Source organism: Myodes glareolus, chromosome X (assembly GCF_982192425.1).
Source record: "Myodes glareolus chromosome X, mMyoGla1.1, whole genome shotgun sequence".
NCBI classification, from domain to species: domain Eukaryota; kingdom Metazoa; phylum Chordata; class Mammalia; order Rodentia; family Cricetidae; genus Myodes; species Myodes glareolus.
Genome location: NC_142053.1, coordinates 133,259,304 through 133,282,137, shown reverse-complemented (window position 1 = coordinate 133,282,137; position 22,834 = coordinate 133,259,304). Strand labels below are relative to the sequence as shown.

At 38.1% G+C, this 22,834-nt stretch overlaps 1 protein-coding gene and 1 non-coding gene across 2 annotated transcripts in view; both read right to left on the bottom strand.

The window, feature by feature from the left end:
• Nucleotides 1-452: 452 nt before the first annotated feature.
• On the bottom strand, nucleotides 453-610 carry LOC125418017 (U1 spliceosomal RNA). Its single transcript, XR_007237301.1, has one exon. It is a non-coding gene; the product is annotated as a U1 spliceosomal RNA (small nuclear RNA).
• An 8,001-nt stretch (nucleotides 611-8,611) lies between these two features.
• Nucleotides 8,612-22,834, bottom strand: part of Xk (X-linked Kx blood group antigen, Kell and VPS13A binding protein) — a 43,977-nt gene continuing 29,754 nt past the window's right edge. The window contains exon 3 of the mRNA XM_048461392.3: nucleotides 8,612-9,813. Coding sequence (XP_048317349.2) covers nucleotides 8,939-9,813 — 875 coding nt within the window. The 3' untranslated portion in view covers nucleotides 8,612-8,938. The remainder of the gene's footprint in view (nucleotides 9,814-22,834) is intronic.

Sequence of the window (22,834 nt, the reverse complement as noted above, 5' to 3'; positions counted from 1 at the left end):
GCGGGCCCTGTTCCCAAGGGTCCACCCACATGTGCCTGCCTTAGGACCTGGAAGTGCAGCCTTCCGGGTGGCTAAATAATTATAATTGGGACCTTAATAATATTTGTTTTATCCTTTAACTCCAGGCAGCTCTGTCAGGGTACAAACAGCCCTGCATACCTGAGTAGTTCTTTGGGGCTTAATAGAAACCTTGTTTTTCTTTTTCCTTAAGAATCAATTCTCCAGAGAAAGGAGAAAATAAATTCAGGGTGAACAGTAGAAAATGGTATATAAAGAAATTCCAAGGAGTTCTAAAACCTAGGAAATGAGGTCAAAATTCAGGCAGAAAAATAGGAATTTGTTTTCAATGTAACCCATAGTACTGGGTGAAAAGTGTTGACCCTAGTAAGTAAAAACTACTCTGCCTTAATATACTTCCTGGACCCTTTCTTTTTTCTTATAAATATATTTAGTAGGAGAAAGATCAAACAGTACTCCACTACCAGAAATTGTGCAGTTGACTTTCCCACATTTGGGGACATCACAGAGTTCATTCAACACAACTGGAGTGCAATGAATAAGCCTCCCCCTGGGGAAACCATCTTCATGATCATGGTATCACTCCTGCTGTTCCTGGACCCTATCCATACTTTAATAAAGACAAGTTCAGCATAGTCAAGATCAGATTTCAACTGCAGGATTAGGTGACACTAGGCCTTTCATAGGTGAAAGATTTGCCCTCTGGTAGAAGTGGCTGAACCCATTTTCCCACTAATCTTGTAAATCCAAATATTGACAGATGAAATTCATACATGAAATACAGGAAATATTTTTAAGAAATATAAGTGCAGGTCTTTCTTCTATCCTTTTAAACACTGGAATGTCTTGACTCTTTCTAAAGCATGGGAAAGAATCCTTCCACATGTGTCAAACCAGCTAACTAGAAGTCCACAAGGAGGTTAGATGAAATAATAAAACATTTTACTTCTTTCTTGCAATAAATTTTTGTTCTTAGGAACACTAAAGGGAGAGACTGACGGTCTAGATGGGTAGTGAATTATTTTGGAGCCTGTGAGCTGATACTAAAATATGGCTATATAGTTCCTTAACCAAACTGTGTTTTTCCACAATGGGAGCTTTTAGTAGACAGACAAAACTATCCCAACAGAGAAATAGCCTCACAGAATACTGGGACTGAATGAGCATGTGATCAAACTGGACTCTCTGAATGTGACTGACAATGGGGGCTGACTGAGAAGCCAATGATAATGGCACTGGAATTTGATTCTACTGCATGTACTGGCTTTTGGGGAGTCTAGTCTGTTTGGATCACACCTTCCTAGACCTGGATGGAGAGGGGAGGGCCTTGGACTTCCCACAGGGCAGGGCACCCTGACTTCTCTTAGGACTGGAGAGGGAGGGGGGAGGGGGAGTGGGGGAAGCGGGAAGGAAATGGGAGGAGGGGAGGAGGTGGAAATTTTTAATAAATAAATTTAAAAAATTAAAAAAGAATAGTAGTCCTGTAGTTTCAATCACAGTGAATGTCTTTTTAAAATAACTTATTTTTATTTTGTGTGCACTTTTCAGAGTGTTTTGCCTGCATGTACATCTGTGAGGGTGTTGGATCCCCTGGAAATGGAGTTACAGACAGTTGTGAGCTGCCATGTGGGTGTTGGAATTGAACCTGGGTCCTCTGGAAGAGCAGACAGTGCTCCCAACCACTGAGCCATCTCTCCAGCCTCACAGTGAGTGTCTCTTAAGTTTACCTGACATGGTAGTGGTTCTGTTTTCAATTTGCAATTCTTGCTTCTGCTGTAGGCTTGGAGGACCATGCTGATTACTTTGAATACAGTGACTACTGTCACAACAACATCCCCAATTGGCTTGAAAATAATTGTACATGTGTGTGCTAGATCCTTCTAGTTACTAGAGAGGATGGCAATTCTGCCACTCCATTTAAGAAAGTCCTCTTGGTAGGAGAAGGCAACAGCAGAGTGCCCTTCTCAGTGCTATCGTGGTGGTAGTTGAGGAGGTCTTGAAACCGCTCTGAAATAGAAATTTTACATCCCATTTTATTTCTTGAGTCCTGTCACTCACTACAAAAACTCACTCATTAGCTGTAGACTTGAGGCAATTAAGATCAGAAGCAAACTGATAAGAAACTAAACCAGTATGCATAATGCAGGTATATAAAGAGGATGGTATTACCAGCATTCTAGGAAGTAGGCTAATCAGGTTTCAATCAGAAACTCATCATTAGGATAGAAAATTAATTCAGGATGGGAGGCAGAGAGGGAGGAAAAGTACACACAGAATTTTCAAATCTACCTCCACACATATTTTCTTTGGGGAGCAGCAAACCCTGAAATTCCTCTCCCACACAAGGTGTTGGCATATTACAGTCAATGCTGAAAGTTTTCTCATCATCTGCTGTAGAGATGCTGCTGTTGTACACGCCTCAAAGGTAGTCCTGGTTCCAAACCCTGCTCAAACCAACACTGCTGAACCCTAATAATTTGCATAGAAAATACCATGATGTAGTATGTAGAGGCCTTTCCTAGCAGGTGTGCCCAACCGTTTGACATAAAACAGAACTGTCATCTACGAAGTTCATGCTTGAGAGCTATGCAGTCAGTTAAAAAAAGATTGCAAAAACCAACCTCGTAATGTTTTAACAAAGTGTTGGGTCTCCTGCATGGGTAACTCTGCTGTATATGATGAACAGGTTGGACACACCTGTGTTCTACAGAATGGCTCTGCACAACAGGGACTTCATCTGCCAGGGTTTGTGGTATAGTGTGAAAGAAGGGGTTCAAGGTTTCTGGGTGTGTGCTTAATATACCAAGTTTTGCTGCTATGAAGTACCTTTTCCTGAACAAGAAAACCTATTGAGAACATTATCCATTTTATTACCACATGTAATTGGCATGTCTGAGTGCTTTTTCAGTTGCAAAGACATTCATAAAATATATATCCCTTAAGCTATAGTTAGATACAAGAAGGACTTTCTACTATTCTATTCCCAGGTCACTACAGATAGTGACAGTGTGCTGTGCATTACAAAATAGCTAGGAAAAAACGATTATGAATGCTTTCACTAGAAGGAAATGCCAAATGTTTGAGGAGGTAGACCCGGTTATTTCTACTATGAACATTGCACAGTGGATACATGTATTAAAATATCACACACCTCCTCATAAATATGTGTAATATTTTGTCTCATTATGCATCCCTGGCTAGTCTGGGACTCGTTATTTAGACCAGAGTTTGCCTCTGCCTCAAATGTCTGACATTAAAGACATGTCCCACCACATTCAGCAGGCTGTACAACTTTCACTACTTAGAAAAAAAACTCATCTTTTTTAAGAGAGACGCAGAGAAATGTGGCCATAGAGGAATATCTACGTCCCTCACCTCATTCCTCATCTTTTTATAAAAAAGCACATTTTATTGAAAATAAATCTGTTTTCATACAATATATTCAGATCAGATTCCTTTTCCCAGACCCTCCCAGATCCTCTCCGTCTCCCCACCCTCTCAACTCCACTCCCTTTCTTTTTCTCTTTAGAAAAAAAAAAAACCACAAAAAAGAAAACACACACACAATACACACACACAAATACTCACACATGACCAGAACCTATAAGAACAGAAAATTGGAAGCTATAATATTCAAGCAAAAAACAAACAAGACAAAAACAAAATACCAAAACAAAGTACTATAAAACAAAATGTCTACAAAAATATCAGAGTTTGTTTTGTGTTGTCATATACAAAGCATAGGTGGAGGCAACTGAGGGCTGCTGCACCCAGAGCGGATGAGGCCTGCCCTTTAACTTCATCCATGGAGCCCCGCTTTTGTCTGCCCCCAAACACATATACAATGTGTGTATATAGATATAGACATATACACATATACTCTAGATCCTCCCCCCAGGAGACAAGCAAAATGTCAGTTTGTAGGGAGCAGTAAGAACTCAGTTGGGGTTGGAGGAGGGGTGAAAACTGTAAACAAGCCTAGCTAGGAAGTATAAAATCCCAGTCTCTGGCCTCAATCTTTGGAGGCCCTGTCTCTGTGCACACCAAAGCTTGACCCCCCCCCCAGGAGAGGGGTAAGAAAGCCCCACCCCTGTGCCTCACAAACCTTGACCCCTCCCTCAAGAAGGGGCAAAACAGCTATACAACATTGTGCATAAATTTTTTTAAAAGATTATTATGAACTAAGAGAGTAGTTTTCTTGTTGTGTTCTGCCAAAAAAGAAAAATAAGAAATAAAAATGAAACATTGATAATATGAGCAACGGAGTCAAGACTATGAAGGGGACATCCACTGAAACAGTTTACCTAAGATAATGGGAGCACCAACCAACTCCAGCCAGACAGTTGGGGAGCCAGTATAGGTCAAAATTAGGTCCTCTGAATGTAGGTGACAGTTGGATGGCTGGGGCAGACTGTGGGGCCACCAGCAGTGAGACCAGGATCTATCCTTACAGATTCTACTGGTTTTTGGGACCCATTCTCTTCAGAGGAATTCCGTGCTCAGCCTAGATATAGTGAGGAGGGCCTTGGTCCTTCATCAAAGCAATGTGCTAGAGTTTATTGACTTCCCATGGGAAGCCTTACCCTCTCTGAGCAGTGGATGGGGGTAGGGTGGTGGAGAAAGTGAAGGGAGTGAGAGGAGGGGAGGGAGTGAGAACTGGGATTGGTATGTAAAATGAGAAAAGATATTTTTTTAAAAAATAAAAATGAAACACAATGAAGCTTTTTGAGGTGTGGCATCTTGCCTGTGATGATAATATCATGAGTGTTTGCAAATGTCTAAACTTATTAAACTGTACAAATTCAATATGTGTGTTTTTGTGGAGCAATTATACTTCAATAAAGCTATTTTTAAAAAGAAAAACATCCTATAGCTATATATTTGCAAACTGAAAGAACACCTTCAGCAGCAAAGGAATTATTAAAAACAGCGTATATCTAGCTCATGTTCTGCAATGACACCTTTCAATGTGTGATTTTTTTCGAAACACAGAAGCAATTCATTTTGATTTTATAAACATAATATTTATATAATGTTCACAAAAGCTAGTCATCCTCATATTTCATATTTATGAATCACCATAACACTCATGTTTATCTAGAACTTATATATATATTTATGATATACAAGTACCATATATTTATTTTATATGTAAAATATGAAATATATATCACATTTGTCTTTGTGTCATATACAACAACTGAGACAATTTAGCATAATCTTAGTAGCAGTACCCAGCATCATGGCTTCAATAAATTGAGCAAATTCATACACAAAAAGCAGTGCTTTCATGAACAGCTGTTGTATTGTAAGGCTCAATGTTAGCATTCTGAAATTTCTCATGCTATAGCAGAATTTCCATCTTACATTAAAATATATAGTCATAACAAACCATTTTCAAATTTGCCTTTCAAATGGGTCTTAAATTTTAAGTCATTTGAGGACTATACAAGAAATAAAATACAAGAAATTTTTTAAAAAATTAATTTATTATATGAGGAAACATAAACAATATTTGAGCCAATGACTCAGAGAAGCACTCCACAAAAGTTCATATTCACAACCAATTGGCTCAGATGTACTGGCACATACGACCATATTAATGTTGTAAGATAGATCTCAAGGAAATGCTGTGTTGTCAAGACAATCGATGCTAATGCTTATTTTCCCATTTGCAACATTGAACAGATTACATTCACATTTAATTAATGATTTGAATAAGCCATTTAAGTTGTACTGTACAATCATCTAAAGATGCTGTTACATTCTTTATGAAATATTATATCAAGACAATAAACTTACTTGCCACCAGAAGCAGTTTCTCAGATCCATTGGGTCTTTTTTTTCTGCCAAGTACTAAGGGCTTTGGGTGATTTTTAATACTCATTGCATATATTAATTGTGTGTGGGAGAGAGAGGCAGGGGTGGGGGAGAGAGAGACAGAGAGCCTGTGTGTGAATGCCATGGTGTGCTTGTGGAAATCAGACAACTTGTGAAAATTGTTTCTCTCCTTCCACCATGTAGGTCCCAAGGATGGAACTCAGGGTGTTGGGTTTAGCGGCAAGTACCTTTCCCTGCTGAGCCATTTCACACACTCTGAGCACTAAATTTTGTAATCAACTGATGGCGAGAGAGGGCAGTTACATAGAAGAACAATGACCTATATGTTCACTCAAAACACTGACGTGGATGAAACTACTTATTTCAGTTCAGACCGTAAATACAAAACCAGAACACAAACAATAACCTGTTTATAGACTTGAATAATATAATAATTCTTTAAAGGTATTTTGAAAATATTCTAAAAATATTTTTGTACCTATTACTTAATGAAATCCTTCCAACAGGTTAGTGAGGTAAGTTGGACAAGTATATCATCTTAATCTGGTGAGAGAGGAAACTGAGGCATAGAGTAATTAAGTAAACTTGGGACTGTAGTAGGAAAATGCCTATATGCCAAGAGACTGAAATAATATCTAATTTGCTGAAAAATAAAAATCATTCTTTATAAAGCTTGAGCTGGGTCTTCAGTGTCTGACAGTTTATCACTGTTAGTTTTGTTTGAGATCATTCAAGATGCTTACCGACTGACTAAAGTAAAGGGGCTTACAATATATTTTAAAATTAAGAATTAAAAATATTTTAGTCATGTTTCCAAACCAGGCTGAAAAAATACAAGTGTCCTTACCCTTGTCTAATTCCAAACCTCCTAGAAAGTGACAAGCTGGTGGCCAACTCGAGCCTCGGTGCCAAGGCATAGCCTAAAGTTGGAAAAGGGTAGCAGTGCCTCTCTCCCCAGTCACTGCGGATCTTCAGGGAAGGTGCTCTTTCACATTAAAGAGGGAAGCCATGTGGTGTCTGGAAATATAACGAAGCGATTTGACCAAAAACCAGTTTGGAAATGCTTAGGAGCAGTCTTCTACTCTCTTGTTATTTTGAACACCTTAAATTACGAAATAACCAAAACAAGAGCGCTTTAACACCTTAGCTTTGGTTTGCCTGTAGTTGTTATATATTTTCAAAGAAAATTTCCCCTGTAGTACAGTTTTATACCTCTGAATATGAAAAGTACAGAGCACAGAGAAATATCTGTTCTATAAAGTATCATTTTGATGATATATGCTAACTTTATCTAGTCCTCTTAAAGACAGGAAAAGTGGCACATGGGTCAACAGAGAATAGACAATCTTAAGTTTCATTTTTATATCTTAAAAGTAGTCAAAATGGATGTACTCCCTGTGGATTCTCATAGACTTAAACTATAAATACCATGAGAATTACAAATGAGGAAATATACTTCATGAAACTAAAATGGATGTTCTACAGTTTAGGATCTTACTGATATATATGCATATAAAATGGTATAAATATTACAGAGTGAATGGCATGTCAAAGAATATTTACTGTTTTATGAATCCTCTAGTATAATAAAATTTATTTACCAAATTAATTTTCATGTTTATGAAATTATTCATCAATGTGATAAAAGAGTTAAAAAGCAAATTATTACTAGTATGATAGCCAGATAAATGTGGTCAGAAAAGTAAATGTCTGCTCTGTCTCACAAAATCTATAAATGAAGGTATCTTTGAAAAATTCTTAAATTTTGCTACAACTCTCATTTTAAATTGGTGTAAACTTTATAACCATGCCTTTCTAGACATTTTACTGTCCAAATTTTAGTGGTACAAATAACAGCACTGCTTACAGGCATTTCCACCAGACTAGTGACAATATTCACCCAACTCTCTAAACGGAAACAAATAGCTGCAGATTAAAGAGAAATTACACACAAGAAAAAATGAAGAGCGTATTAAAATTAACTGATAGTGATGTCAAGTCAAAATGTATTTCCTGAAGATCTTTCACTTCTCTCACTCCTTCCTATAACTGAAAATGTGTCTAATTAGGGGTGGCAGTGAGGAAAACACTCTTTTCTCTTCAAATAATGAAAATTAAAACATCCTATATACTGGAATTGGGGAAGAGACTTCTATGGGGCTTTCTAGAAACAACAGCAAGTGAACTGAGGTAAGTCTTGTTAAAAATTTCCTGGCAGACGAGGAAAGGGGCAATAAGAATGAAAACTATTATTTTATTCTTTCTTAAAATATTAATCTTAGCAAATTCTACTAGAAATTTCCCAGAATTATAAGACAAGACTGACTTATAAGGAGAACTGAGCCTACCTTCTAACCAATGAATATCTTCAGACATTTGGAGAAGTTAACAGTTCTATTTGTATAAACTTTCATTATTTTGATGTTCTAATAACTGTCCCAGTCCATCCTGATCCCTAATTTCTTCAACATGTGGAATGAAACTCAGCTTTCCTAAATAACTGTACCAATGGATCATAGGGAATAAAGTCCCCAAATCTAGGCATGCCAGAGTGGCTACAGCTGGTTATGTACAAAAAGTCTTAATGAGGTGAAAATGGAATACACTGATAAAACAAACTTAAACAGCTCTCCCTGTAAGTTATGATAGGAATGAGGTTGAAAAATCCCTAGTAACCTATTCTGACTATCACGGTGACTTTTGTATAAAGCTATACTCAGTATTAGTAAAGCATCAGGCTACTGAGACAACATTGTAGAAAACAAGCCTTTCTCTTTATTATATTCGATGAATATGACCAGCTCAACTGAAACTTCAGGGATACTGTGTCAATGAAATGGCCAGTAAGGCCTGCAAGAACGTAACAGAGTCAACTGTGAAACAAACTGTGGGGTAGTAGGCTTCCCCAGTGCATTCCATAGCTACCTCAAATCAAAGAGCTCTATAAAAGGCAGTAGCTCACAAGGAATTGGCAGCTAATTCCCTGCCTTATTCCCTGTGCAGAGCTCATTATTTGTATGAAGAATAGTTATTAACCCAGAACACAATATCCCTTTCTTGTAAGACATCTCAGGTTCCATTAAGCAGAGTACAGATCAACTGCACTCCACATCTCAGTGGTCTCTGGACTTAGTCTACTGGTAGAAGGTGTTACATCTTGATCTTGATCTTGAGCTTCATCTTCATCTTGACCTTGATCTTGATCTGTGGATGACTTAAAGTCCGTGTCCACACTTACTACTGGTTCAGAGGATTTTCTCCTCACACAGGACCAACAGACACACCTGAGAAATGACCTAAAGCTTTCAGAAACACTGGAAGAGAAGAGCTTTTTGCAAGGGTGAAAAAACTGATAGAACACAAGCATGAACAGAATGCCTGTGCAGTATGCAATGAGTAGCTGCAGAATCAACAGAGGCGCACACACATACATGTATATGTCAGTTTTGAAAAAATACCACAGGAGCAGGAGGACAGAATTCTCAACAAATCTCATCATGTAGTAAATTAGCAGTCGGTACCAATTCTGGGATTTGCTGATGAGGTCAGGACTGTCGATCTTGAGCTGTACAGCTGACCAGCAGAACATGTTGATACCAGCGTAGAGTAAAGTGAGGAAACACAGTACAATGGTGGTACCCACTCTAGTCAGAGCCTTCTCAATGTTCTCGGGGAATGGGGAGCCACTGCACCAGAAGAGGATCCAGGGGTATAAGAAGAAACTGAAGAAGTTGACAAGTATGACTGCCACCACCCAGATCTTCAGGACAGAGGTAAAGAGGACCAGGACAATGACCCGAGTAGCAATCTCAAAGCTTCTCCAAAGGAAGATACAAACATAGGCCAGGGGTTTGACTTTGACCTCGTACTCATCATACTTGATTTTGATGGCTAAGATGTTGCAACGTAAGGCTCCATATACAATGGACAACAGGGACAAGGACATGATGATGCCTGAAGAGAGAAGAGAAAGAGCACAGTCAAATCTCACCACCACCAAGAATTCTATGGCCAATGTTCTGCCATCTCCCACCCACAGGTCTTGAATTCCTCCGTATTACATATGCAGGCTAACTTCCACCTGCTGCTATCTGAGACTCCCCGAGGACTTTTTCCAGAATCACAGAGGACTGCTATACACATATTCTATACACATATTCTTGTTAGGCTGAAGCACTAGGGAATTAAGGTGCATGGGTGACCCCCTCAATAACTCAGTTCCAGCTACAGTAAGAGATAGTTTCCTAACCTGTTAAACAGAGTAAGTGTGACGAATATATTCTATGCTATTTCCCAGTGTATGCCCATAAGCTTAACTTCTAGTCACCAACTGTGATTTTTTTTTACCTCATCCCTTTCCATCCCTCAGTTTTCTTTCGTTAGACATTGCCTTCAAATGCATGCCTCAGCTCCTTAGGGTTTGCTTCAGAGGCAACTCAGACTGAAACTTATTCCTGATGCCAATCTTGGTCAATGAAAATATGAAGAGTCCTTTACATAATGTGTTCATTTTGTCAGTTTTTCTATTAATTTTCACAGAGTCAACACTGTGTCTAGCATTTCCTCTTCCCGTTTTAAAAAATACTTATTTTATTTATATGCATGCTTGATTGTGGTTTCAAAAGACGCCAGAAGGAGGCACCAGACCCTTTGGAGTTGGAGTTACAAGTACTCAAAAGCCACCTGATGAGGGCAATGAGATCTGAACACTGATCCTCTAAAATAGTATGTTTTTAACTGCCTCTTAAAATGCACATCATTTATTTCCACATATGTACTAAAATTATCTATATCTAAATGATACATAAAGGAAGGTAGTGAGATTTCTCAGTAGGTAAGGATGCATATCTGACAATCTGAGTTTGATTCCTGGGACTCATACAGTTGAAAAAAAACCAACTTTGTCCAAGTTGTCCTCTGACCTACATATACATATCACAGCATGAATGTGAATATACACATACACACAAAAAATTAATTGAAATGATACATGACAAGAAAGTTTTTCTCCGTAAATTCTGAGTTCATTGATGGACCTAAAGACTCATATGCCTTAGTTTTTAATTTCTCAAAAAGAAGCTCAAATCTACTGAATGTATCAACTTTATTCAGTTTTCTTTTATATATTAAAAAATTTCCACCTCCTCCCCGCCTCCCTTTTCCCTCCCTATCCCCACCTCCCTCTCCCTCCCTCTCTAGTCCTAAGAGCAGTCAGGGTTCCCTGCCCCGTGGGAAGTCCAAGGTCCTCCCCCCTCCATCCAGGTCTATAAAGGTGAGCATCCAAACAAACCAGGCTCCCACAAAGTCAGTCCATGCAGTAGAATCAAAACCCAGTGGAATTGTCCTTGACTTCTCAGTCAGCCTTCATTGACAGCCACATTCAGAGTGTCCATTTTGATCACATGCTCCAACACTCCCAGTCCAGCTGGCCTTGGTAAGCTCCCATTAGATCAGTCCCACTGTCTCAGAGGGTGGACACTGAGTTTTTGACACTGCTTTTAGTTACTATCATTCACTGGAAAGACTGGCATCTACTAATAACATGTAAAAACTACAAACATCATAATAATAATAGACTAGGAATTAATTGGACTGAGTTATTTATCTTGACAGGCTAGTTCAGTTAACATTATAATGTAGAATATTCATGAAGAAATCTCCATATGTATGGTTATAGATGCCCACATCCTAAGGATCTAGTATTGAAGTCTTTTCTTTTACTACTTACATTTTCCACTATTAAAATACTATATATGCAATAGTTAGAATGTAAATTATACAATTCTACATATAGTTATTTATGTTAAATTTGATATTTTATCTGAAATATGCATTGTAATAAACAAGATAAGAATTCTAACAATTTCCTGAATCTACTAATCTTTTTCTTGCAAGGTCAAGTATTTCCAAATAATATCCTTTTCTCCATCAACAAAATTAAGCAATTATTACCCAATTGGTACTAAGTAATCAAGCACAGAATTTTAAAAATGCAAAGAATTATCTTTAAAACATATACTTCAATCACAGAACTCTAACTGATAGATGCTTATTGCAAAATATCATCAAAATTGAGCCAAGAAAGGTAATACCCTAAGCAGTGGTTCTCAACCTTCCTAATGCTATAACCCTTGAATACAAAGCCTCATTATGTGGTGACCCCCAACCATAACATTATTTTCATTGCTACTTTATAATTTTGCTACTGTTATCAATTATAATGTAAAGATCTGTGTCTTTCCATTGTCTTAGGCAACCCCTGTCAAAGGGTTGTTCAACTGCAAAGGGGTGAAGATGTGTTACTGTGATTGGTTTAATAAAGAGCAAATGGCCAATAGCTAGGCAGGAGAGAATAGGCAGGATTTCTGGGGAGGGGTGAAGAAAGGCAGAGATACCAGTAAGATGTGAAACAAGTCAGACATGCAGTACAGAAGGAGACACATGATAGAAGGTAGATTAATAGAGGCAAGTTAATTTGAGTCAAAAGAGCTAGCTGGGGAAAAAAAGCCTAAACTAAGGCCAAGCTTTCACAATTTATAATAAGTCTCCATGTCACTATTTGGGAGTTGGTTATCCAAAGACAGTTCAGAGAGAAAGCTTGCTACAGGCAGAAATAGTGTAACTCTGACCTTTGGCAAAGAATCTTCTACTCCCCTGCCTCCCACCCACAGAGAACCAGACCTTGCCTGGTACACTTCAACTATACAGTTTCTTGTCCTTGTCTTCATTTTCCTACACTTACAGAGACCAAGTCTTTAGGGGATCTCTGCCATAATTTCCTAAATCTCTCTACTTATAGTTAACACAGAAGGGTGTTACTTGGCAATCCTGCTTATTTAAGTGGTTCTTTATCAAAGTCTAATATCCTTTAATAATCCTAACCTCATCTTTGATCAAAAGGCAACACACAATTTTAGGTTAAAAAAAAAAATAACGAAAAAGACTTCAGCAGATTCTAAACCCTTGCCACAATCTTACTTCCTCTTACCTAATTCTAGTCCATTGAACTGCAAGAACTTGGTTAGCTCAGAGAAACTGTCACTAGGTATGAATTTGCTCATTTCTTAACACCAAAACCTTAACCTTTATGCAAAGAGATGAAGGTTGTTTTCTTGCTCACAATTATGCTTGAAGAAGGAATTCTATTTGTAGGACAGGAAGATAGTTTCTATGTGGCTGTCAATACATACCAAAGGCTGCCCATTAGATAGAGGATGATAGATGTTGTTTCTCTGTTATGAAATTGCTGTCTGAAGACACCAACTTTTGTTTGTTTTGTTTGTTCTTTATTGATTTTATTGAGCTCTACATTTTCCTCTGCTTCCCTCCCTGCCTCTCCCCTCCCCTTCAACCCTCCCCCAAGGTCCCCATGCTCCCAATATACTCAGGACATCTTGTCTTTTTTAGATCTATGTAAGTCTGTCTTAGTGTCCTCATTGTTGTCTAAATTCTCTGGGATTGTGGTTTGTAGGCTGGCTTTCTTTGCTTTATGTTTAAAACATACCTTTGAGTGAGTACATGTGATAATTGTCTTTCTGTGTCTGGGTTACTGTAGCTACCAAGGTCTTTTTCCCTTCTCCTGGCGATTGCAGGGTCGTGTGACCTCGGCTCCCTGGAGATTCTGCACTAGCACTGGCTTGAGGGGTTAGCTTAGGAAGAACCTGGCTCTCTTTGTTATGGTGATTCCACCTGTATTCAAGGTTTTAGCAGTGGGCTCCACACGCCTGGCCTCCCCCAGCTGATTCTCCCTGAGGCGCCGGGGCCTTTATTCTTCTTCCTGCTTCTGTTGGGAGGAGGCCTTGCCCTTTTTGATCCCGGTTGCCCACTGGTATAAATACCAGACTTGAGTTTAATAAAGTTGCCATTTACTCTTGGTAAATGAGCAAAGGTCTCTTTTGTGTGTGTGTCTGTTTTAAACCCTCAGGACAGTCGTCCATTCTCGTGGGCCCGAGTTCGGGAAGGCGCGCGCCTGGATGGGGTGTGGATATCCACAGGAAGGCGGGTTCTAACAGGTTACCTCACTCAAAATAATGTTTTCTAGCTCCATTCATTTTACTGCAAAATTCAAGATGTCGTTATTTTTTCTGCTGTGTAGTACTCCATTGTGTAAATGTACCACATTTTCCTTATCCATTCTTCTGTTGAGGGACATTTAGGTTGTTTCCAGGTTCTGGATATGATAAACAATGCTGCTATGACATAGCTGAGCATGTGAAGACACCAACTTTTCAGTCAAACCACTGAACTCATGAAGTTCTTGGGTCAAACAGACTTTAATAAAAATCAATGGGCTTGGCATGTTGGTGTATAACAGTAATCCTAGGAGGCCTTGGGCAGAAGGACTGTAAATTCAAGGCCATCATGAGGTACCTAACTAGACCCTGTCTCAAAATAATAGTGGGCCATGTTATAGGGGTGGGTCAAGAACGGAGAAAGCCTAAAGGGATATTAATTGTAAAGGTAAGGGAAACTGGAAATAGTTGACATACACAGTAAACTGCTAGAAATTCAAGTTTCAAGCAGACTCTGAGATTCATTGAATCTCATAATTGTTTCTATCAGTTCAATAAACAAAGTGTGCCTTATCTAGATCTTTGGTTGTTGTCTTACTACACTCCATGACTGTTTTTTTCTTTTCCAAATCTTTACTGTATCAATTTTGCTGTTCTCAAAGTTTTCATCTGCCCTCTCAATACTGGCTCTTTTACCTGAGTATTATTAATTTATTTGAGTCAGCTGCATCTAAAAATTATTCTTCATTTTCAAAACTGTAAAAAATTGTTTTGGGAGATTTATGTAATAATAAGGAATGGCAGGGGAGAATGGAGGGAAAGGAAAATAAAAAAGGAATGGGAACAGAGACAGGCAGATGAAAGAAGAAAGGTTACCCCTTTACCCTGTATTTTCTTTTGTCTGCTACTATATATACTCCTGGACACTTTCCAGGAAATCCCCTTGAGTTGTTGTTTCTAATCAAAATACTCACTTCCTAACCCTCCACTCCTCTTATGTCTAATTCCTGTCGTATTTCTCTTGCTAGATATCCTGTAGGTACCTCAAAAAGCAAAATACCACTCCCAAAACACAAAGTAACACTTTCAATTCCCAAACAATCACTTACACATCACCACCACATATCACCCTATTCATATATACATATATATATATGTATATTCATGCACACACACACACACACACACACACACACTCTACCTTCCTCTCTCATTCTATCCAAACAGAGGTTTAACATGGAGAGTTTGTTAGAAGCGTCCCAGCTCATGTCACTGAATTAGAATCTGTTTTCACAGTGTTTGCTAAGTGATTTGTAGGAACATTCAAGTTTAAGATATGTGGCTCTTAGAATTTTCTCCTCTCTTTTTTTCATTCTGTCATGTGTGACCATCATAAGGCTCTTACCATGTGTTCCTATATTTCGATACCATTAGCCACCTACCTCTTCTATTTGCCTAAATATCCTTATTTATCCTTTTGGGAAAGGGCAGTGTCTCACGTAGTCCCAGCTGGCTTTGAATGTGTTATATAGTCAAGGGTGACAACAAGTTTCTGATTCTTCCATCTCTACTTCCTGAAAGCTGCTGGTATTGCAGGAGTTTGCTACCATGAAGAGTTTTCCTCATTTATTCTTCAAGGTTCAGTTGCTATCATCTCATCAATGATGCCTTTTTCAGACATCATTCAACTACAAATGTTCAGTTGTGCTAAATGCTTCTAAGGTTTTTCCCAAGCTCAAATAACTGCTTATGTATCGAGCTTTCACAGCCACCTCTATCTCATTACCTGCCTTTTGTAGGTTACTTTCTTTCCTATTAGAATGCAGTCTTCTCAAGGTAGCTATCTTTCATAGAGACTTTTACCACCAACACCCAGAACAGTGGCTGGCAGAAAAAGCAACCAATCTATGTAAGCATAATACAAGAATGACTAATTGCATGTAGTACAAATCATCTCTTTTCACTAATGAGGGAAACCTTCAGTTTCAACACTCCCCATAAAAATAGTTGGAGGAAACAATAAGAACTCCCAAACACCTTTACCATGTGGCAATTTATCAGATTATGGATTTCTTATGTGAATCTGTCTGCCTTCATGCATTTTTCCTAAGTTAAAAGTTGTACCTTTCTCCAACATTTCCAGAGAATTAGAATCCATATTGGAAATGATATCTGAAATTTAAGCCAGCAATCTAGAGATGCTATTTGAAGTAAATGAAAGGCCTGCTTAACAGGAATATATAGGAACAAGGTAGTCTTCTCTGACGTCATGAGAAATTAAAGAAGTTAAGTAAATGTTATTTCTGGATATGGGAAACAACCAATGGCTAAAAAAGTCTGAATTATCTTGGTAGTGTTATAGTTTCCTGGCCAGTCAACTGATTACTGTTCTTGCTGAATTCCACCACTTTCACATTAGGGTTCGCTTTAAAGACTTGTTCTAGAATCCAGTGTTATTATAATTTAATTCCCAGCCTGACCCTGAAAGTTCTGAGCAAACTGAAGAAGTCATGGCTAAAAGCAAGAGGAATCATCATCGGCCTGTCCCTAATGCTTTGGTTGGCTTTTGGGAACCTATTGCTCATACTGGTTGCCTTGCCCAGCCTTACTACAAGGGGAAGAGCTTAGTCCTACCTCAACTCGATATGCCATGCTTTGTTGATACCCATGGAGGCTTGCCCCTTTCTGAACAGAAACAGAGGAGGAGTGGACTGGGGGAGGCAGGTAGAGCGGAGGGGAGGGAATAGGAGGTGGGGAGAGAGGGGAAACTGCATTTGGGCTGTAAAATAAATGAATTTAATTAATGAAAAGAGGGATCATCATCACCATAAGCTTAAACAAACCTTTGCCAACATATTGCAAATAATTCTTTGAGTTCTTTAGTCCTCTCATCATGAACCAACCCTCTACCAGTTTTAAGCAACAACCAATCTACTTTCTATCTTTATGGATTTCCTTAATTTTGAATTTCTTATTAGTGAAATAATATAATGAAAGAATTTTCCCACCTATTAGTTTCAAGGTTCACACATGTTATAGCATGTATCAATACTTCATTTTTATTTCCATGTAACATGTGAGTTGTTTCCAGTTCTGTGCTGCTGTGAATAATAGTGTACAAATTATTGTGCACACATATTTTTTACCTTTGACTCGATAGAGATTATTGAATGGTATAGTAGTTTTATATGTAGAACTGCCAGCCTGATTTCCAAAGCAGTTACAGCATTTTACATCACAACAAGCAGAGTATAAAGAATTCAATTTATTTATATTCTCACTAACATAATAATAACATTATTTATTATCTAACTTTTCATTTTAACCATTCTAAATAATGTGAAGACTTTTCTTGAAAATTTAATTTTCATTTTCCAAATGACTTAAAGGTATTTTTATGTGCTAAGTAGCAAATGTCTATCTTCTTTGATTGCTATTGTTTCAGAACTATTGATCAAATTCATAAATTTTATCTTGTCATAAAGGTATTCCCCCAAACTCACTAGTCAAATCTGTACAAACAGATATACTATATAATAAAACATTATATTTATACATACCTGTCAATAGGCACTTAAAATGAAAGGGGAAAAAAAAGCAAAACCAGAAAGGATTTTCATGATGGCAAAAAGGCAGATCAATTTTTTTATTTCAATATTCCTACCTAAGCAACTGACAACTGATCAATTATGCATTCAAAGACATCAGAAACTGACAAAAGCAAGGAAAATTTTGGGGGTTTAAGATATGAGAAAGAATATTCATCAGTATGGTTAGGTCCAAATGAGAAGCAGAGGGAGGGAGATCGTGAGCAAGGAAAGCAAAATCAGAGGGGGCCTTCATCTGACGATGGATGGAGATAGAGACGGAGACCCACATTGGAGTACTGGAAGTCAGGACCGCAAAGGGTGCGTTCACCCACTGATACAAGGGGACTGATTGAATGAGAGCTCACCAAGGCCAGCTGGACTGGGACTGAACGAGCATGTGATCAAACCGGACTCTCTGAATGTGGTTGACATGGGGGCTGACCCAAGGTCCAAATGAAGACTGAGAAGCCATTGACAATGGCACTGGGTCTTGTTTCGTCTGCATGGACTGGCTTTTTGGGATCCTGGCCTGTTTGGATGCTCACCTTCCTGGACCTGGAGGGAGTGGGAAGGAACTTGGATTTCCCACAGGGCAGGAAACCCTGACTGCTCTTGGGAATGGTGAGGGAGGAGGAGAGGTAGTGGGGGGGAGCGGGAGGGTATTGGGAGGAGGGGAAGAAGTGGAAAGAGTGTTTTCGGATACTTGAATAAACAAGTCTAACGGAAAAAAAAAAAAGATATGAGAAAGAAGAAAAGTCCCTAAGAAAAATTCTGAAGCTGTTTTTTCCCATAAAATAGTTACTCAAATAAAAATTGATACTAAGAGATTAAAAACTGGAATGAAACTTTCAGCAGTCGCTCAAATCTGTTCGATTTGTGAGTAAATATTGACATTTAACCTCGAAATGGCCTTGGTATATATTCACAAGGTTTCAGGCAGTAACACAAAGACACTGGGTTTAAATGTGACTGAAAAATAGACTAAGCCCTCACAAAGACTGAAATACAGATTCCAGTTGACTGAAGTTGTGGTCCACCCACATTGATTTCCTAGTTCAAAGCATGAAGTAAATTAACTTATTCAGAGTCTCAAACCATCTCTACTCCTGTATACACATATCTAGAGTAAATTAAATCTAACATGGCACATAAACAACAAAGTCAAAAATTTCTTACATACAAGTATCAATGGATTATAAGGACAAACCTAGACGAAATGTAGCTTTAGAATTATTTAACAAAGCATAAAAACTATAATTAATATGCTTGTGAAGTTATATGGCAAGATATTTTAGCATACTATTTTAGAAACTCAAATTAAAATTCAAGAACTAGAGAATACAATTAAAATTTTACAAGTGCTAATTACTTAATTCTAGCAATGCTATAGTATCAATATAAAGTAGATAGTTTTATTATTCTCAGATACTGATGTTCAATAATATCCCTGGTACTGCTCAGCCCAGTGAATAGTACTGGTATTGAAACTTGAGCATTCTTGTCCTAGAAGCTTGATCTCAATCAGTTGGTTTTCCTACCTAAATAAACCTAAGCAGGTCTATTTCTCAGCTTCTCCTTTTTAATCTCTATCATCAGCACTGGGACTAGAAAATCTTCCCCGACTCTTTTGTCAAGTTAATTACACTTTCTTGTTTCCACTGAGCCCACATTCCCACCTACTTTCTAGTAGATGAGTATTTTGAAATGATGCTGCCTATGTCCAGAAAATGGATATGCCTTATGTCACTAAACTGGTTTCTAGGAATCACCTCCCAAGACATAAGCAATGCCCAGAAAGAGGTAGGGCAGGGGCACACTCCTCTATCTGCCCTTCCAACTTGTCTCCTTCCTTCCTTATCATCCTGTCTCAGGCAGAGAGAAGCATCAGTGAGTTGAGCTGGACAAAAAAACTCTGACTTTTATAGTCAGATGAAGGAAGGAAGTACCTGTACTTCTGTGTGGGGCCCTCAAATAGGCTCTCTTACAGCCATCCAGAATGCAATGGAGAGGTTCTCCATCCAGCAGCATATCCAAAGCTAGGCCAAGGCATGGCAAACCCTCATAAATGCAGTGTCCCGTATATAGTGAACTTTGTAAACAACCATCTATGACCACTGGACCCCCTGTGGTTAAAACAAGCTATTTTCTCTCTTTCCTAACAAGACAGACATATTCTTTTTTTAAAGACAAACATATTCTAACCTCTATTAATCAACCCATATTTCTCAGTAAATCTCTTTATCCTTCTTTGTTTTTAAATGCATTATTCTGTGCTCACTATGGTTAAAAAAAAATTTCTAGTAACTGAAAATTTCAGTAACAGTCTAAAATGAGCTCTTGTTTCATCATTCTACCAATACCCTATTTTTAGATAAAAAGACACATTAAATTGATGTACCTGATAGACTAAAAGTGGACAAAGGCAAAAATCTTGTATTATTCACTGATGTCTGGCATATGGCGTATTAGAAATCTTTGTATGGCTATAGTAAAGTGCCTGAAATAATTAACTTCAAAAGATAAAAGGTTTCTTTTGAAGCCTATGGCAATGTAGTACATCACAGCTGGGAACGTATGGTGAAAGGGACAACTTTTCTCATGGCAGTCAGAAAGCAGAGAGAAGAAAGGATCAAGGATCCAATATTTCATTCGAGGGCATGATGTAAACTGGGAAGCTGGGTGTACTGGACTGTAACTTCCCCAGTAGAGCCCCGGGTTAGCAACCAAGCCTTAGACATAAGGTTCAAACTAGTAGTTAGGTATTCAATAATTATTTATTGAATAAATTAGTAACAAGGATTTATTATTAAACTAATAAACACTATAGGTGAAGCAGTATTAATATTCTTCATTTACTAGTACATCATCAATGTGTGAATGTATACACACAAATATTTCCTCTAATCAACAAGATATTTGGATACTGGTCTACATGTAAACCATGATACAAAATGTTCATAGAAACTGATAACAACTCCAAGTCCTGAAGTGAAACTCAAAGGAAACTAATTCTCAGAGATCCTAAAGGCATGAACCTATTGTCCCAATTTTCTGTAACATAATAAATATCATATGATGTAACTTTGAACTAACCTTGGTGTAAGATGTGTTGAATTTATGTTTCTTATTATTTTTCCCAGAGAAGATTCAATTCCTTTCTGTTTGTTGAATCTAAATCATTGTTAGACCTCTTGAAGTACAATTAGAAATGTTGGAAATAGCTTTCAATATGTAGAAAGCAATAAAAGCTACTTATATATGGAAATATATAGACTGAATCTTTAAACCTTCTTTCTTAGTTTCCCATATAATGATTAACTGAAGAATAAGCCTTAATGAGGAAAGGCTACTAACATTAGTGACTATTGTCCATACTAAAACATCTACGTGAGGGATGCCCTGGATTCCATTCTCAACATTGCAAAAATGTATGGCCATGCAAGTCAGTTCAACTCTTTATGTGTTTATCTTGTTTATTTATGAATATCTAGTCATTAATCAACTCTTCATTTTCTCACTTAGTACACAGAGTTCAGAAAAAGAAAAGACTAAGAAGTGAAAAAATGTAAATCCAATTCACCCTCAAAGAAAAATGTGTGTGTGTGTGTGTGTGTGTGTATACATGCACACACTCATTATCAACAAGATACTATTAGACATGTGTTCTAGGTATTAAAAAGATGCTTGAAGTAACATAGGAGAGGTGCATTAGTATGTATAGATTTTTTTCTCAAACTAAAGTTCATGAGGACAGTGATCCTAATATAATGTATCATAAGTTATTTTCTTGAAAACACAAATAAAATTGATAAACATCTATCTAGATTGATAAATAAAGGCAAAACCATGAATGACCAACCTAAGAAAGGGATGATATCATTATAGCCATAAAGATCTTACATGTCTAAGAAGATTGTATTAGTGATTTTTCTATTGCTGTAATACAATTTCAGGCGAAAGGCAACTTATAGAAGAAAGAGGTTTTTTGGCTCACTGTTCCAGAGAGATGAAAGGCCATTAGGGAGGAAGAATTGTAGAAGCCAAAAGGGTCGAGGACTGCAGAAGAACACAGCCCATAGAATCAGCTAAGCAGGGCTTACAGGGGCTCACGGAGACTGGAGTGGGAACCAGAGTCTGCATGGGTCTGCACTAGGCCCTCTGCACACAAGCTGTGGTTGTTTAGCTTCAGGTTTTTGTTGAACTCCTAACAGGTTTCTCTGGCTCTTTCACCTGCTCTTGGGACCTTTTTCCTCCTACTGAGTTGCCTTATCCAGCCTTGATATGAACATTTGTGTCTAGTGTTATTTGATCTTGTTATGCCGTGTTCAGTTGATATCACTGGGAGGCCTGCACTTTTCTGAAGGGAAATGGAAAAGCAATGGGTCTGGGAGAGAGGGGAAGTGTGGAGGAGGACTGGGAGAAGGGGAAGGAGTGGAAGCTGTGGTCAGGATGTATTGTATGGGAGAAGAATAAGAAAGGGGGGAGCCTATCATGGCAGATAAACATGCCAGCAGCAGGCATGAGTGACCAGAGCAGGAAGCTGAGTAATCACATCTTCAAATGAAGCACAAAGCAGAAAGAGCATACTGGAAGTAGGATGGTGCTATATAATCTCAAAGCCTGCCCCCATGATATACTTCCTCCAGCAAGGCTGGAGAACAAACATGCAAATGTTGTCAGAATCTCTCTCCCTTAATTTCCCTAACATCCTTGCAAAAGTTATGCTGATATTTGCAGTTTGCAGATTACAAGACTAATGCTGTATGACATTAGTGTGGTAACATAACTATCTGGTATAAAAGTAGGCTATCTCAGACTAAGCCATTGATCTTAGATCCAAAGGATTTTAGCAAAGTCACAGCTGGGGTTCTGAATAAGCGGCTGTTTCACATGCAAGCATACCTCCTGTATTTACCATTACCATTGCACCAAATCAAGAGGAAATTTCTATGCAAGAATGTGAACCCTGTACTCTCTATGTCTAGGTTGCTACAATGCCCAAGTATCCAATGCAAAGTCCCATGAATCCTGGCAACCTAACTTTTTCAATAACCTCCTATATATTTTAACAGAAATTCAATTCTGAGACTCTTCAGGCCAGAAAATAAGAAAAAAAAAACACAGGGAAAAGAAACAGAAAAATAAGGTAAATGGGAAGAGAACAAACATTGAAAGTATAGAAGTCATTTTCATAATCAATTATGTACCTTAAATTTTGCAATTGTTTTTTGTTAACTATCAACTTGCAGACTAGAATTATGTGGGAGATGGGCATCTGGCCATGTTTGGGGTGGAGATTATCTTGATTATATCAGTTGAGGTGGGAAGATTCATATACTGTGAGTGGCATCATTCCCTGGCTCGGATACAGGA